Genomic DNA, 18,522 nt, shown 5'->3' on the forward strand with positions numbered 1-18,522 from the left:
ACCACGGATTTCCATCTTTACTGTTCTCAGTCAGTGTCCTCTACTAACTACTTAAGCTACGAACTTCAGTAATTTCCCCCTTGTAAAACTTTCCTAGTATTTTCCATGGGTTAAAAAGGGCAGGGCAGTAACACAACTTTCAGGGTATAGGAGGACGCAGTATCTTAGTCCATTCACCAGGCGCCCATCTGCAGCCTAGGATGCGATGGGGTGGGGGAGGGACTCGGCATCCCTCCTGCGGGCCTGTTACGGCAGGAATTGCCTTCACGGGAAGGCAGGGTTGTGATCAATAGTGAAGTCTTGTTTGAGGGACGCCTCCGGTTGCTTTTGATGCACGGGAACCTCTGACATATCCTGCGTGGGATGCCACCCGGGAGTCGGCGGGGGGGGGGGGGATTTGGTAGTGGACATTCTTTACTTTTCTGGAAGCATGGCCTCAGTAGGCTTCTCCTTTGGTTCCCAAGCATTCTCCCTTGGGGCGCCTTTTAACCCACTGGAAACAAATTCGGATTGCAAAATTTAGGAAAGGCCTGAGCTCCTGTAACACTGCATGGCCTCAGTGGGATCTGTCAGATCGCTTCTGCAAGGAACAGGGCAGATGGACTTGGGGCACCTCATTGCTCGTACCTAGGCCTTCATTGCTCCTCACCAGCACCTCAGCGGCCTCTTGCAGAACATATTTGGCTAGTAAACTCTCTCCTGACATATTGGATGATAATTACCTAAGTAGGCCTCCTCCTAGTAAACCCAGGTTGCTGGAGGAAACATAGGTCATCCCTAGCAAAAGGGACTCGGACTCTCTCTCTCTCTGTGTTCCTCCTAACAGATGTGGGGGCTTGTCCCTCACTCAATTCCCAGGTTAATGGCTATAACTGGAGCAAACTGTGGTTAGTCTCCCTCGGGAGGGGGACTTTAAGGAATATTCCCAAGCAGCTGCCGAAACTCCCTTTGTTTCAGGGGAATTCCCTGTCTTCTCTGGCCCGACATGGACTGTTTATCCCCGCTTGTTGGCAGGAAAACATGGCATCTGCTCCTGTTGGAGCTGATGAGCTCTAGAACCGGGAACCCTTTCTCTGCCTTCTGTCTGCCCCTCCCCCTTCTCTTTCTGCACCACCTTGGGTGCGGCCTGCACAACTGGCTTTGTACCATCTTTGGTGCTTCAGGCACCGTGGCCCCTCCTCCTCTCATCATCAAGCAGCAAAGAAGAGCACCCCTGGACTTACCACCACCCACTCCATATTTCCCCACCAGTGTCTCAGGTAAAAATAGAAAATGGGGTGGGCCCAGGTGAAACATAATTCAGTATTTAAGTTGACATTCGTTGGTTCAAGATAGACATGCTTTTAAAGTTATCAGCAGTAAACGTGATACTTTTTTTTTTTTTTTAAACGTGATACTTTTATTCTATCAAGGTTTACGGAAGGTCAAACAAACTTGTGTTATCTCTGTTGGAAGTTGTTAGTAAAAAGGTGACTAAAATGATGGTTAAATTGTCTAATAGTTTTCATGGGTATTTGTTAAAATAGCTTTCAAAAAGTCTTTGGTAACCTGAAACTTTGCTTGGATGATAAATGGGATGTCTAGGTCTTTTGCTTGGATGAATTCGGTGGACAGCTAGGGCTTTTCCAAATAGGATACACTGCTGAGTCATTGATGACTGGATGTAGGTTTGTGCTTTTGACTACTTACTGCAGAGACACTAAGGGTATTTAAATCTGTTGGTAAACATGCCTTGTGCTTAACTGATTCATACATTTGCCATCTAAAGAATTCTGGTGGGACAGTTCGCCGTTGGTTACTGCTTAGTCTTCACTGGACACTAAGGTTTCTAAAGAATGCAGAATTGTGCTCAATGTAATGAAGACTGACGGAAATAAGCAACCCTGTGTGGAAAAGTAGGAGATATGTAAGAAGGATAAGGAATGGGAGTGCATTTTTTATTGAAGGTAAAAGAAGGTAATTTTTTCCTAAATAAGATGGTTGTTTGGAAAGATGGCATGGGATAAAATGTGAATGCGAAAGAAGGTTGTGGACGTTTGTGAAGGGAAATCCTTGGAAAGGAATTTTAGGTGTGGTCAGGAGGGACTAAGATTGAAGTGAACGGATTTTTAAAGTACACCGGTATAAGATGTATAAGTTTGCAAAAGACAAAGGTTTCTTGAATTGTCCTGCTCTGGATAAGAAAATGTAGACAAAAGTTTTTTCTCTTTTGTCTGCCCAGAGAACAAAGTTTCTATATTTTGTCTTTTATCAGGTTTTCCATTACTTGGTTGAAACTTCTCAATATTGGGGCGCCTGGGTGGCTCAGTCGTTAAGCGTCTGCCTTCGGCTCAGGGCATGATCCCAGGGTGTTGGGATCGAGCCCCATACTCCCTGCTCCGCTGGGAGCCTGCTTCTTCCTCTCCCACTCCCCCTGCTCGTGTTCCCTCTCTCACTGGCTGTGTCTCTCTGTCAAATAAATAAATAAAATCTTTAAAAAGAAAAAAAAAAGAAAAAACTTCTCAATATTAAAGGAGCTAAACTTTGCTAACAACTGTAGAACCCTACATATTTGCCTTTCAAATCTCTTATTGTCACCTTGGTTAAATAAAAATAATTGAGTTTTGTGATGATCTGTAATCCTATTCAGGCATGTGCTGTAACTTTAAGGTTTTAACAGACTTCCCAAGATTTAAATTGTAAATGAAGTCTCCTTAACTCTTTAGGCCTTTCTCTTTGATATGCTAAGTTACTCCGGAAGTACTGTTAACAGTAAGTGCTAAATTATTCTGAGATAACATGCAATTCCTGAACACACTAGAAGGTCTTCATCACTCGATATTCTGGCTGTCGAAGTGTTATGTGTCACAGAAGTAACCTGATTGCTTTGCCAGCGATATTGTAAATTCTCATCTCATCAGATCTCTAACCATGTCCATTCTGAGTTTTTGTCATTTATAATTGTTCTTATTTTCTTGTAAATGAGTTTCATCTTCAAGGAGATTCATATAAAGGACTTTTGGGACAGATACAGGTATTTGATATCTTTATAGAATTCTAAAACTGAAATGGGTAAGAATTTCTAGAACTAAGGGCTGCATTCTAACTAAACTAGAATTAGTAACATCGGACTAAATAAACAAAAGATTATAGTGTTGTGACTCTTGTTTAAAACACTGCTGGTTCTCTAATGTTTGCTCTTCCAGATTGAGGAAACTTTCTCTTAAGACATCAGTGATATACAGAAATAATAATAAAGCAAATTAAAGCATATAACTTTTCTCTTTACCTGAGCCCTCTGAAATTAAAAAGGTCTCAGTAAGTTTTCTTTCTTCCATGGCAGTCATAATCATTTGCATAAGTTCAGTTAGTATTGTTCTCCTTTTAACAGGACACCATTGGAAACATTGGTTATTTTACCAAGGCTTTGACTGGAATGTCATATTTTGAGAGACATACATATACTCAGATATGACCAAACAGCTTTCAGGAACTAAGGTTGACTTTATGAAACCTGGAGCCATAAAGCCCCTTGGAAATGTTGGCCTGATACCTTGCTAAAGAGTTCCCAGCAGCCTCACCAGGTGAGTAAAGAATGTCACTTTCTGGCAGGTGCAGGAACCTCAGGATACTTTGGGGGCCTCGTGAAGAGGAATCCAACCAAATCTACAGATATTGCAGGCATGTCTGATGGCAAGTACCTGGCTTGGCTTCTGGCCTGGAGAGGCTACCAGAAGTTCAACCTAGAGATTCCTTGTAAAATGTTCCAGCAAAGCAGATTCTAAAAGATTTGTATGATCAATTATTATTCTGCTGAGCTTATGTAAATAATTACTCCAAGTTTGTTAAATTGTATTTGTTTTTCAAATAAATTAGTCCTGATTTGGCTGTCTCTGGAAATGAGGGTTATTTTAGAGAGAAAAATTATGTTTCAATAACACACCTTTGTGGATGTTAAATTCTCGATCCGATCATCTTTAATGTCTGTTGTTTACCTAAGCTAGACAACTTGAGGTAAACTTGAGAGAAATTGCACAATAGCTTATATAGATAATCTTCGTGCTTTCTGTTCTGTGGGGATAATAACAGGACCCCATGGGCGCGTAATTATTTAGACAACTGGGAAATGGGATAGATTCCCCAACAATTTTATAACTCGGGTATCACCTTGACCAATTCTGTGTGGCTGGGATGGTATCATTCCCTAAAAGCCAGAAGCATACCCCACTCCACAGGGTTAACTATGGGCTTGTGGTGATAATGGATGACCCCACTTTCCTTGTGATTGGGCTGGATGATGACTTGAGGATCCCATCTCTTGAGAAGTCTTCCCCCATTTGCCAGTGATTCCTTGTTAATTAAGATATTAAGGCTAGACCTCAAAGAGGCCTTGTTAATGGTTTCATCCCGCATGGTTGTAATTATCCTAGAAGCCTCCTCTGTCTATGTACCGTACAAGGAGAGGCTTTGGCCAAGCATACAACAGCCCTCCTGGTAAAAGGAGCCTCAAAGCTCACTACGGGACAGGCTCTGACTGTAATGACTTCACATCAGGTCCAAGACCAAAAGCCACCAATGGATAATGGGAAGCCGACTTATTAAGTACAAGGTTATGCTTATAGATATGTGTCTGAAATAATACTTGAAACCTGTCATACTTTTTTGAAAATTTATTATATTATTCACCATACAGTACATCCCCAGTTTTTGATGCAATGTTCCATGATTCATTATTTGCGTATAATACCCAGGGCACCATGCAATACGTGCCCTCAGTACCCATCACTGGCCTACCCCAATCCCCCACCCCCCTCCCCTCTGAAGCCCTCAGTTTGTTTCCCAGAGTCCATAGTCTCTCATGGTTCATTCCCCCTTCTGTTTACCCCCCCTCATTCATTCTTCCCTTCCTCCTCCTACCGATCTTCCTGCTGTTTCTTATGTTCCATAAATGAGTGAAACCATATGATAATTGTCTTTCTCTGCTTGACTTATTTCACTTCATATAATCTCCTCCAGTCTCGTCGTCCATGTTGCTGCAAATGTTGTGTAATCGTTCTTTCTGATGGCTGAGTAATATTCCATTGTATATATGGACCACATCTTTTTTTTTTTTTTAAGATTTTATTTATTTGAGAGAGAGAGAGACAGCCAGCGAGAGAGGGAACACAAGCAGGGGGAGTGGGAGAGGAAGAAGCAGGTTCCCAGCAGAGGAGCCTGATGCAGGGCTCGATCCCAGAACCGCTGGGATCATGCCCTGAGCCGAAGGCAGACGCTTAATGACTGAGCCACCCAGGCGCCCTGGACCACAACTTCTTAATCCAGTCATCTGTTGAAGGGCATCTCGGCTCCTTCCACGATTTAGCTATTGTGGACAATGCTGCTGTGAACATTGGGGTGCATGTGGCCCTTCTCTACGTCTGTATCTTTGGGGTAAACACCCAGTAGTGAAAACCTGTCATACTTTACACCCAGCTCCCCTTATTCCTGGACCTGACCATTGTTCTCCTATAGAGCAGAACCGTTCAGAGGTTATTGATCTTGCTTATTCTAGTCAACCAGATTTAAGATGCCCCTATTGGAAATACAGATGACAGTTGGTTTACTGATGGCAGTAGTTTCATGGAAAAGGGAATAAAAAAACCCAGGTATGCTGTAGTGCTCACTTGTGCTTTGCAATTGCCAAAGCCTTAAAAATTAATATTTATACTGACTCCAAATAAGCCTTTCTAGTCTTAAGATGCCCATGGAGCAATTTTTTTAAAAAAGGGGGATTATTATCAAGCCATAACTCCCCAATCAGATATGGGCCTGAAATTATTGCACGTATGCAGCCCTTGAAATCCTGACTGCAGTGCAAGGAGGCCCAGTATCAGGAGTGGCTCGTGGCTGGGACCCAATGGCTATAGGGCTCTAACTCGTGTCCGTAAGCCTCCCCCAGGCTGGAAGGCCGCTGTACTCTGGGTTTTGCCTGCATGTACAGATGAATTATTAAAATCATTACCAACCCAGCCAACGTTCCAAATTTAAAACAATGGTGGACACGTCTGTGTCTCATTGGTATGACCAGTTAACATCCATTTTTGTTCTCTGTTTGAGACTGGAGGGTATTGTTTGACACATGGAAGTTCTTAATAAATGCAGAGTCAAAGCCCTATGTGATACCCTACAAAATAGAAGGACATCAGATGTTTTAACTGCTACACAAGGTGAAGATGTGTGCTGGCATAAAAACACAGTCCAGATTACCACAAAACACTTCTGGGTTTCTACCTGACATGAGTACTCAAATTGGCACTTTAAATGATCTCTTTCCTTTAGTGATTGCTTAAAACTCCTGGACTGGAAGGTAATTATCAAAGGTCACCTGTCAGAGATCTTTCATTCAGACTTCTCTTTCTCATTACCGTTATTAACCTTGTTTTGTCATTTCTGGTGTCTCCCTTCGTAGTGTCAAGACTCCTTGACTGCCATAACCTCCAGCTAACAGATGATCCTTTCTACTCAAGGAGGTTCATCTCTGTTGACTGTTGGATTCAGCTGCCTCCCCTTCGTAGCTCCCCTATACATCCCCAGCTGACCAGTATTGACCCATGGGTAGGGACAGCTCCACGCCCCTATTCGGCAGGAAGACGTTACAGAAGATGAGACCTTCCGCCTTAACAACCTTCAAGATTTAAGGGTCAGAATTGTTCAGGGGGAGAATGATGAGGGATCCAAAGGCTCGCTGGGGACAAAGCATAAGCTGACACCCTGCAGCTTGCCCCCACCCCCTCACTCCTGGGTGGGACCTGTGATGCTCTTCCAGGAAGCTTCCAACTATCTTCATGTTAATGCCTTGTGAGATGGGAAAAAACTTTAACTTGACAATGGCAAGGCCTCAGGTGTCCTGCGAGTCTTCTTTAACATATGAAAGTACTTTCTCAACCTCCCTTTTTCCTTACCTCCCCCAACTCCATAGTATATAATCAGCCACCCCTCATGACCTGGGGCAGAAGCTCTTTCTGCCGAGGGGTCCCACCACCATTTTGCACCAAAGGCACCTCAAGAATTCTTTCTTGGTCGTCGGCTCCAGACCTCACCTCACCGATATCCCAAAACCACATCACCAGCGCTGCTAGAGTTCCCCCGGGGGTCCCTGAGAGAAGCTTTTATGCATCTACAAATGTCCTTTTCCCTTTTTTTTTTTTTTTTAATTTTAAGCAAGGCCCTGTCCTTTTTCTTTTAACACGAGTAGGATCCCCATGATATACCTGCTGTTCTGCAACTTGCTTTTTAAGTTTAACGGTTTTTGGGGTGCTTAGTTGGCTCAGTAGAGCGTGTGACTCTTGATCTCTGGGCTGTAAGTTCGAGCCCCATGTTGGGTGTAGAGATTACTTAAAAATCTTAAAATTGCACATTTTTTTTTGACTTAAGCTTCATTGAAATATAATTCACAAACCTCTGTTTATTTAAAGGGCACATGGGTGGCTCAGTCGGTTAAGCGTCTGCCTTTGGCTCAGGTCACAACCTCCGGGTCCTGGGATCCAGCCCTGAGTCAGTCTCTCTGCTCAGCAGGGAGTCTGCTTCTCCCTCTCCATCTGTGCTCTCTCTTGTTCTTGCTCCCTCTCAAATAAATAAAATCTTTATTTAAAAGTGTACAATCCGATGGTTTTTAGTATATTGGCAGTCACGCAACCAACACACAGTTTTAGAACATATTTTTGCCAACTGCAAAGAAACCCATTAGCAGTTGTTCCCCATTCTGTCCCACAAGTCTCCTCCGTCCTCAGGCAATCACTCATGTACCTTCTGTCTCTAGATTTGCCTTCTGGACATTTCATATACATGGAATCATTCAATATGTGGTCCTTTGCAGTCAGATTCTTTCCCTTAGCCTGGTGCTTTTAAGGTTCGCCCAAGTGTTAAATTCATCACGCCTTTCTGTGGCCGCATAGCATTCCCTCGTGGATACATTTTGTTTATCGATTCACTAGTTGCTGGCCATCTAGGTTGTTTCCCCTTTTGGCTATTACGAATAGTACTTCTCTGAACATATGTACACAGGTTTGTGTGTGGATGTGTTCATTTCACTTGGATGGACACCCAGGAGTGGAATTGCAGGATCATAGGGCAATTCTGTGGTTAACTTTTGGAGGAACGGCCAGACTATTTTCCAAAGTGGTCGCACCATTTTACAGTCCTAGCAACAGTGTAGGAGGGTTTCAGTTTCTCCATACTCTTGCCAACATCTGTTATTTTCTGGGTTTTTTTCTAATTATGATATCCATCCTAGTGGGTGTGGCTTTGACTTGCATTTCCCTAATGACTCATGTTGACCATCTTTTCACGTGCTTACTGGTCACGAGACTATCTTCTTCAGAGAAATGTCTATTCAAGTCCATTCAGGCCCTTTGCCCATTTTTTATTTGAGTTGTCATTTTATTGTTGTCTACGTTCTTCATAGAGTCCCTTATCAGCTGTCTGATTTGCAGAACTTCTCCCTTTCTGCAGATGATCGCTCTACTCTCATTGGCGTCCTTTGAAGCCCAAGTGTTTAGTTTTATCTGTTCTTTTGTTGCTTGTGCTTTTGGTATGGTATCGAAGAAGGCTTCGCCTGACCCACATCACAAAGATTTTCTCCTGTGTTCTTTTCTAAGAGTTAGATCATGTTTTAGCTTTTGTATTTAAGTCTTTGATCCATTTTTAGTTATGTTTTGTGACTAGTGTCAGGAAGGGGTTCAATTTCATTTTGTTGCCATGTATATATATTCACTTGTCCCGGCACCCCGTTGTTGAAAAGATTATTCTTTCCCCATCGAGTTGTCTTGACGCCCTTGTCGTACTCCATGGCTGTAAACATCAGCGTTCATTTCTGGACTCTTCAGATCTCTTCCATTGATCTGTGTCTGTCCCAATGCCGATACAAACTGTCCTCGTTACTGCAGCTTTGTAGCAAGTTTTGAATTCAGGAAGTGTGACTCCTTCAACTTTGTTCCTCTTTTTTCAAGACAGTTTTGGCTATTTTGGGTCCCTTGCATTTCCATGTGAGCTTTAGCAGGCACTTCTTAATTTCTTCAAAGAAGCCACGAGGAATTTGATAGTGATTGGTTTGAGTCAAAGATCAATTTGGGGAGTATTGCCATCTTAGCAATATTAAATCCTCTGATCTGTGAACACGGAATATCTTCCCATTTTTTTTTTTTTAGATCTTTAATTTCTTTCAGTGGGTTTTGTGTTTCAGTGTACGAGTCATATAATTCTTTCATTTAATTCATTCCCAAGTGTTTTATTCTTTTTGATGTTCTTTATAGATGGACTTAATTTTCATAATTTCATCTTTGGATTTTTCATTGTTAGTGTACAGAAATACTATTGACTTTCGTATTCTACAGTCTTGCTGAACTTTTTCTTGACTCCTTTTGCATGTCTGTGTATATCCAGAGCTTCCCCTTTCTTTGTAATAGTCGGACAACCGTGCGCGGTATAGAAAGCTATAATTAATTTAACCAACCTCCACTGATAGACGTTGTGGGCTGTTAGCATTTTTTTTTGCTGTTATTGATCATGCTAAAGAGAACATTCTTTGGGCCACTCAACCATTCTTGGGATGTGTATCCAGTGCCCGGTCTGTGCCACGCAGTCTTTGAGGCACTGGGGAGACGGACAGTAAAAGAATAAATGAGGTTTCAGCTTGGGAAAATCTTTGTATAGAGAATAAAGCAGAGACATGTGCTAGGGAGTAACAGATGTGCATTTGAGAGGAATTCTTTGAATTGAGCCGGATAAGACCTCTAGATTTCTCTTGAGTCAGGATCCAACTGATGAAAGAGAACCCAGTGTTGGAAGATTGGGAAGAGATTGTTGCAGGCACAAGGAATAGCAAGTACAAAGGCCCTGGGGTGGAAATGGGCTCCCCATGTTCAAACAAAAAGCAAGCCAATGGGCCTGGAGAGCTGCCAAGGCCAGAGGAGAAGTGGGCAGGGACCAGACTAAAGCCGTTCTTGTAGCCTTAAGAGCTATTTGCATTTGATTACTAATGTGGAGAGAAGCTGCCGGAGGGTGTTAAGCTGGGGAATGATCTGATACACTTTACTTCTAAAAAAGATCACTCCAGATGCTTAAGAAGCATTTATTTTCCCTGCCTTATTTCAAACACTGAGTTCTTCGAAGTGGAATTACCGCGTCAACAGGTTTGTACATTTAAAAACGTTCTAGATCCTGCCCGCCAAGTGCACCTCCCCAAAAGATAGCTGCACTTTACTCTCCGAGAGCGCCAGCTCTTTCTGTGGCCAGGAGCATTCAGGGTGTGGGGCACTGCACGCTCTCACCCCCTGGGCCCTGACACGGATTGTCTTGCTTCCCTTGTAGGACCCACACCGCTGCGTTTGCCCTGCAACTCTGGCTCTGCTGTCTACCCCTTGGGTAACACGGGCATCCCAGGAACATGGCAGACGAAGACCTCATTTTCCGCCTGGAAGGTGTTGATGGCGGCCAGACCCCCCGGGCTGGTCACGACAGTGAGTCCGAGGCCGACAGCGACGATGAGGAAGGTTACTTCATCTGCCCCATCACTGATGACCCCAGGTCACACCAGAATGTCAATTCCAAGGTTAATAACTACTATAGCAACCTAACGAAAAGTGAGCGGTATGGGTCCAGCGGGTCCCCCGCAAGCTCCTTCCATTTTAAGGTGAGTGGACCACCCACCCGTTCCACCCCTGCCCACCTGCCGCAAGGGATGGGGGAGCTGGGGTCACTGGTTGGGGTCTTCCCTGTGTTCCCAGACCTTGGGCAGCACTCTAAATTCTGGATCAGGGGATATGCCTGTTAAGCTGGGAGGATTTTGAAGGCTTAAAACAAGTTTCATTACTTTGAGCAGGTGTTTTTGAAATAGCTGCTTAGGACCCACTACTGGGTTGTGAAAACCTTCACCAACTTTTCAAAAAATGCAGCAAAACAGAATAGGAAATATGGGAGACTGCTGCAAATTATAAAGATCTTTTTTTTTAAATATTTTATTTATTTGAGAGAAAATAGAGAGCATGAGAGGGGGGAGGGCCAGAGGGAGAAGCAGACTGCCCGCTAAGCGGGGTGCCCGATGCGGGACTCAGTCCCAGGACTCCAGGATCATGACCTGAGCCGAAGGCAGATGCTTAACTGACTAAGCCATGCAGGCGCACATAAAGATCTTATTTTTTGGGACATATGCTCACACATGTTCACACACATAGATGTGGGGACCCAGTTGGTGGTGGATGGCCAGGCTCTAATCACACAAATATTGCATTTCACACCTGATACGTGTGTCTTTGGGTCCAGGGACGTGATGTAAAATATAGGTCTTCGTGTTGGTTGTGGTCGAAAAAGCCCCTGCCTTAATATAACACTGTATGTTCACTAGAATTAAAATAAAAATCTTAATTAAAAAAATTAAAAAAAGAAACACTGCTTGGAGTTGGGCATCCTTCTGACTTGAGGAAAAGGGTACTTATTTTGTTAGGGATTTGTGTTCATACCACAGTAAAGCTGGTATAAAGGAGAGGGGGAAAGATGAACATTATTGGGCTTTTGTATCATAACTGGTGATGAAAAAAATTCATTTATTTAGTTAGTAATCTCTATGCCCAACGTGGGGCTCAAACTCATAACCCCGAGATCATGAGTCATGTGCTCTTCCAACTGAGCCAGCCAGGCACCTTGACAAAATTTTAAATGCATCCTTATTTAATTGAGTGCCCACCAACAGAAGGTATCTGTTAGTACTGTAAGCAAAATGCACGTTACCACTTCGGGGTTGGGAATTGGAGCCATTCTTCTCTAACTTCAAAAGTAATCTTTTTAGAAAATTAGTAATTCTAGTTCTTGGACAGTTGGGTATTTTCCTCCTGTCAAAGCCAGAGTTCTAGCTTAAGTCTCTGTGGGGCAGGCAGCTCCAGAAACAACCCTGTGGGTCCCCTCTGAGGTTGGGGGGCTCCTGCAGGATCAGGCGGCTGCTTGTTTCACTTTCCCTTCCTCAGCCAGCCTCTGAGACTCATACCCAGCCCCGTTGAGGGCGGCGTGGGAAGGGCAGGGGAGCGGCCTGGCACTCCTGCGTCCACTGTGGGTCAGGGAGGCTAGAGGAGTCTCGGATTCCTGAGGCATCTTGTACCTGATGTGAGGGAATCCAAAGGGGCTGGAGGGCTCAGGGCTTATGAGACAGAAGGCAGCTTATGCCAGCTCAAGGGAAGAAGGGTATTTATTTCTTGAGACCCCACGGGAGAAAGAATGTCTGGTGTTAGGGGCCCGGTCTAGGAAGCAGAAGCCAGCAGGACTGTCTCTCGGTCTCTCTTTACCTGTCCTTTATTCTCCTCTGCCTCAGTCTACACAGCAGGCAGATGGACCACCACTGGCCCCAGCGCCCCCTCATTGCATTTGGAGCCACATGCAAAGACAGATTTGACCCTCTCCATCCCGGTTGCAAGCAAGCGGGCGAATATCTAGTTGGCCCAGCCTGGGTCAGGCGTTCTCTCTCTGGGTCAGGCGTTCTTTCTCTGACCCAGTCATTTCTGAGCCAGGGCGTGAGAAGGGGAGGGGGTGGGGGTCGGTGTCACAGAAGAGGGATTGCTTCCAGGAAAGGAGGATCCTGGTGGCCTCCCAGTGGGGGCAGACCCCACAGCTGTCTGTCCAGAGGAACCCTGAGCCTGGATGGGGCTTTTTAGAAGACACTGAGAGGGCCCAGCAGCTGAAGGGTCTCAGACACTCACGGCCAGTCCCTGACCACAAAACGTGACCTCAGTGAGGCCTCTAAAGGAGGCCCAGACTGAGTGTCCCCGTGAATGGAGGTTTGTCTGCGGGTGTGGCTTTAGGACGTGAGCCTCATGAGGGCAGGACACGGTGGCCTCTTTATCACTCATCCCCAGTGCCTGGGGCCCTGCTCTGCACACAGTAGGTGCTTCATTCAGAATCAGGAGGGGATGGGGGACTCACTGTAGGTGGCCTGTTGCCAAGGGATAGTATTTATGTTAAACATAAACCGTGGTAGGCCATTTGACAATAGTTACTAAAATAAAAAAAAAAACAAACAGCTGAGATGACAATTTGATCTCCAGAGAATCCTCCTCAGCCAAAGTCTTCCCGCTGGGGGTACTGTTGGCATTCGGGGAGGGACAATTCTTTATTGGGTGGGCCTGTCCCTTACATTGTAGGATAGTCAGCGTGTCCGACCCCTGTCCACTAAGTGACATATTTCTCCCCTGTTTCTTTTGACAAGCCAGAATGTTCCCTGCCGTGTATTTTCTAAGCCCACATGAGGGGTGCCCACCTCAGTTTAGATCCAGTACCGAATTAGTTGTACAGGCGTTCAGATTTACATATTCAAAGATGTACGTTGCAGTATTATTTGTAATAAAGAAAAAAATGGAAATAGTTTAAATGTCCATTAAGAGGGGCTTATTTATTCATTTTTGAAAGATACATATATATTTTATTATTAATATATAATGTATTATTTGTTTTAGGGGTACAGGTCTGTGGTTCATCAGTCTTACACAATACACAGCACTCACCACAACACATACCCTCCCCAGTGTCCTTCACCCAGACACCCCTGTCCCTCCACCTCCCTTCACTCCAGCAAACCCTCAGTTTGTTTCCTGAGATTAAGAATCTCTTATGGTTTGTCTCTCTCTCTGGTTTCGTCTTGTTTCATTTTTTCCTTTCTTCAAGAGGGACTTATTTAAATTTTAAACCACGGTCCTAAGAGAGTAGTGTATTTACATTAAAGCAAAGATGATGTTTCTATGTGATTTGACTTGAGAACAGTGCGAAAATGTGTGTGTGTGTTTGTGTTTGGGGGAAAGATCCCATGAAAAGCCATAAGGACAGTATGGACATAATTAGAAAAAAAATGGTAGCTAGTTTTATTTTTATATACTGTTAAGAAAGCAAGTTGAAATATAATACAGTCCTACATTTATGAAAAAAATATATACACGTCTTAGTGTTTACATAGCAAAAACTTGAGTGGAGGAATTTGTACACAGTAGTTAATGGTGATTCTTTCTGGGGGAGAGGCTGCCATTATGGGAGACTTTTATCTACATTATATATGTTTTTTTTTTTTTTTTTAAAGATTTTATTTATTTATTTGACAGAGATAGAGACAGCCAGCGAGAGAGGGAACACAAGCAGGGGGAGCGGGAGAGGAAGAAGCAGGCTCATAGCTGAAGAGCCTGATGTGGGGCTCGATCCCATAACGCCAGGATCACGCCCTGAGCCGAAGGCAGACGCTTAACCGCTGTGCCACCCAGGCGCCCCATATGTTTTTAAACATTCTGGACTTTTAAACTACACCTATGTATTGCTTATGTATAGAAAAAGACTTTTCAGAAGAAGAAAAATAAAGCAAAACAGCCAGGTAACCTCCCCTCTCCCAAACAAATCAATAAATCGCCCTTCCTTAAAATTTCTACTAGGCATAGTTCAAAATCCTCACTGAGGATGGGCGCACTCGTGGTCCCCAGGGACCCTTCTGGGCTCTGTTCACCCCACACCTCTCCCTGTTCCTGGAATAGTTTTCCCTTTTCACGCCTCTGCCTGAAACCTCTTGAAACTGATGTCTCCGTCTGGTCTGTTAAAGTGATTTGTCCTGACTCCCTCAGGACGTGGTTTTAAGACACCCTGCCCTGGCTATCTCTTGTGCATTCCCTGGGGCTCGGAGCGGACCTCTGCGTGCATCTGTCAGCCTCTGAGTCAGCCACTGCCTGCAAGGCTGGGGACTGTCTCATTGCACTTCCCATACCCTGTCCTGGGTCGAATGACCAGTCATGGACCAGACGTGCCTCTTCGTTGCCCACCTTCCTAGGTAACCGAAAGCAGGCTCTGTGGGGTCCATGTTGCCTGGGGCAGCTTCGGAGGGGGACAGCAGCTCAGTTCTCCAAACCTCACTCCTCCTGGCACTCCACAAAGCTAGCAAAGCTAACATGTTTTTTGTTTACTGTCGACATGGCAACCTGGGTGGTTCAACCAAAATGGCCTCCAAAGAGGCACCACCCCGGCAGGTACCGGACGGGTAGTGTGAACAGTCCAGTTCTGTCCTTGTCAAGGCCAGGGCCTTCCGCCTAGTTCCCCCCGGGGGACGGTGGTGCAGTCGATCAGGGGGCCGCCCTCTTAATAGAGTATCAGGCGGCCAAGCAAGGATGTTTATAGAATTTGCCATAACGTGGGAAAGTGCTTCGGCTCTGGAGTTAAACTCAAATAGCAGAATATAGAGTACAGTTATAGCTTCGTAAAACACGCACATGTCCACACACACACACACATACACACACACACACACACACACACACACCCCCCGAAAAGCCTGGAAGGAAGTCTATCAGCACACCAGCAGGGATTGTCTTTGGATAGGATCTGGAGCGATCGCATTCCCTTTCTACTGCTCTGTCATTTCTCCATTGTCTAGAATGAGCATATATACGTTTTTAATTTTTTAATAAAGTGGGAAATTTGGGGTACGTGGGTGGCTCAGTCGGTTAAATGTCTGCTTTTGGCACAGGTCATGATCCCAGGGTCCTGGGATTGAGCCCCACGTCGGGCTCCCTGCTCAGTGGGGAGCCTGCTTCTCCCTCTGCCGCTCCCCCCTGCTTGTGTTCTCTCTCTCTCAAATAAATAAAATCTTAAGAAAAAAAATAAAGTGGAAATTTTTATTTTTAAAAAATGTTTTCCTGGTCTGGGAGTATCTTGGGGATCATTCCATATCAGGACATATAGATCAACTCTTTTACCTTTATTTTTTTATTTTCACCTCTCTTATTTTTATTTATTGTTTAAATTTGTTTAGAGAGGGGCGCCTGGGTGGCACAGCGGTTGGGCGTCTGCCTTCGGCTCAGGGCGTGATCCCGGCGTTATGGGATCGAGCCCCACATCAGGCTCCTCCGCTCTGAGCCTGCTTCTTCCTCTCCCACTCCCCCTGCTTGTGTTCCCTCTCTCGCTGGCTGTCTCTATCGCTATCGAATAAATAAATAAATCTTTAAAAAAAAATTTTGTTTAGGGAGGGGACGCAGAGGGAGAGGGAGAGAATTCCAAGGACACTCTGCACTGAGCGTGGAGCCTGACGTGGGGCTTGATCTCTTGACCCTGAGATCATGATCGGAGCCAGAATCAAGAGTCAGGTGCTTAACCAACTGAGCCAGCCAGGTGCCCCCCACCTCTTTTATTTTTAGAGTGAATTGTATTCTGTCACATGATGTACATGGATTTATTTAGCCAGCCCCCTTCTTGCGGGACACTTCCATTATTCCCCTTTTTTTCCCTTTACAAAGAGTGCTGTAATAAATCTCCTTATACGTCTATCTAAGCAAACTTTAAAATACATATATATTTCATAACACGTAAGTAAATACATATACAAGGTAGAAAGAATTCAAACCATATCCAAGGTGTAGTGATAAGGAAGCCTGGCACCCCCGATCCCTGTTTCCCTGGGGGAGTGTCCTTCCAGAAACGTTCCTTACATGCACAAGCGGGTACATGTATACGACCCTCCCCCTTTCTTTTTTATGGAAATGTTAGTTGACTGCACAGACGTGAGCTGACATCAGCTAGCGCTTAGTAACAGCCACCGTGGGAAGGGCGGGCACGGCTCTGCACACGTCACTCATTTGATCTGTGTGTAAGTCCCGTGAGGAAGGGCGTAGATAGTAAACCTGAGGCTCTAAGATCTGAGTCACTTGGTGTTCTTCGTGACTGTAGCATGTGGCAGCCTATTTTGTTGTTGTTTCTTGATGGCTGGATATCATGTCTGGAAGCCCCATAGTGTGTTGAGCCAGGCCCTTATGGATGGGTGTGAAGGTTGTTTCCAGTCTTTTGCTCCACAAACAGCTCTTCCAAAAACATCTCTCTCGGTATGTCCTTGTTCCCCTGCACGGGCACACCTGCCAGGTTAAATCCCCAGGGGTGGAATGGCTGGAGCAAAACATTTAGAACTCAGCTGGGCATTGCCCACTGCCTTTCAAAGAGATTGCACCAGCATCTGCCCCTCACGCAGTATGGGCACGCCTGCTCCCCACGCCCCTGTTGGAAGACTTTGGTGCTGACAGTTATATTTTCAGCCCACCAAGGGTGGCTCTGACAGCTGGGTCAAAGGACAGCGATTACCCCAGAATGAGACCAAGAGGCTAGGGTCTGATGACTCACTGGGAAGAGAGACATCCCTGCCCACCCCAAGCCCCAGAAAGCCCCACCCTGGCAGGACTGGGCTTCTGTCCCTGCCCTGTGACCACAGGAAGCTCTGTGCATACCCAGAGGGGGTGAACATTTTGGGGCTCCGCCCACTGCTTTGGGAATGCAGAATCAGACAGGGAAGCTTGGGCGTCTAGCATCCAGAAAGCTTTGGACCTCCAGCAAGAGGAGGGCCTGCTGGGCAGATGAAGGAAAAAAGAGGGTGATGCTGGCAGTGGGCAGGAGGCCACCTGGTGACCTGTGTCTGAAAAACAGGAGGGGAATGAGGAGACACAAGCCTGACTGCAGGGACTCCTCTCTCAGGTCTGTGCAGGCGCTCAAATGCTCACATCCTTTGTGGAAATGTATCGGGGTACAGGGGCCCCCATTTAATTTTACTTTGTAAATGTTTTTTAGCAGCTTTGTTGCAATGTAATTCATGTAACATACAATTTATCCGTTTGAAATGTCTAGGCAGCAGCTTTAAGTATACAATTATGCATTCCCATCACCATGGTCAATTTTAGCCCGTTTTCCTTAGCCCTAAAAAGAAACCACACACCTCTTAGCCATAGCCCCCCAAGATCCCCAGTCCACCCAGCCCCTGGCAACCACGGATCTACTTTCAATCTCTCTGGATTTGCCTGTTCCGGACATTTCATAGAAAGAGGATTATATAACATGGGGTCTTTTGTGTCTGGCTTCTTTCGACTTAACTGCAACATTTTCAAGGTTCATCCATGTGTCCGTGCTCATTTTTCATTGCTGACTATTACCCTGTTGCATGAATGTACCATTTTTTTTAAAGATTTTATTTACTGGAGAGCACAAGCAGGGGAGTGACAGAGGGAAAGGGAGAGGCAGGTTCTCCGCTGAGCGGGGAGCCCGACCTGGGACTCGATCCTAGGACCCTGGGATCATGACCTGAGCCAAACACACTCAACCCACTGAGCCACCCAGGCGCCCCTGTTGATCCGTATTTGGGTTGTTTCTCCCCTTTGGCTTTTGCAGATAATGCTACACAAATTGTGTGGACACGTGTGCATATGTCTTGGGTAGATACTTAGGAGTGCATCGCTAGGTCACATGGTCAAACTCAGTTTGGTTCCTCGAGCTTCCCTTTTGCAGAAGAGTGGGGAACTGGGGCTTGACGGGCTTGGTCTGCATTCTGGGTCTGCTGGTTCCTGGTTGCTGCAGGCCTGTAGGCAAGTTTCCCCCTTGCTCTCTGAGCCTCGGGCACCACCTCAGTGGACTGGGGAGCTGTCCTACCTGCCTGTCTGCTTCAGGAGGGTTGCCTTGAAGTGCAGGCTGGGATTCTGTCTGGGGAGGGGCTTCTAGGAGGCAAGGGCATTATGCCACCCTAGG

The 18,522-nt window shown here is 45.4% G+C and overlaps 1 protein-coding gene across 7 annotated transcripts in view; it reads left to right on the forward strand.

Annotated features, from left to right (window-relative positions):
• EEF2K (eukaryotic elongation factor 2 kinase) overlaps window positions 1-18,522 on the forward strand; it is a 76,586-nt gene that overhangs the window by 22,499 nt on the left and 35,565 nt on the right. For 4 of the 7 annotated variants that reach the window (XM_048224630.2, XM_026515585.4, XM_048224627.2 and 1 more), the window contains exon 2: window positions 10,327-10,648. In XM_048224630.2, the coding sequence (XP_048080587.1) occupies window positions 10,403-10,648 (246 nt within the window). In that variant the 5' untranslated portion in view covers window positions 10,327-10,402. Of the gene's footprint in view, window positions 1-1,580; window positions 1,957-3,370; window positions 3,564-10,326; window positions 10,649-18,522 lie in introns of those variants that run through there. The other 3 variants (XM_057314955.1, XM_057314954.1, XM_044390328.3) reach the window with 3 other exon arrangements.

Source organism: Ursus arctos, unplaced genomic scaffold (assembly GCF_023065955.2).
Source record: "Ursus arctos isolate Adak ecotype North America unplaced genomic scaffold, UrsArc2.0 scaffold_2, whole genome shotgun sequence".
Lineage (NCBI taxonomy): Eukaryota > Metazoa > Chordata > Mammalia > Carnivora > Ursidae > Ursus > Ursus arctos.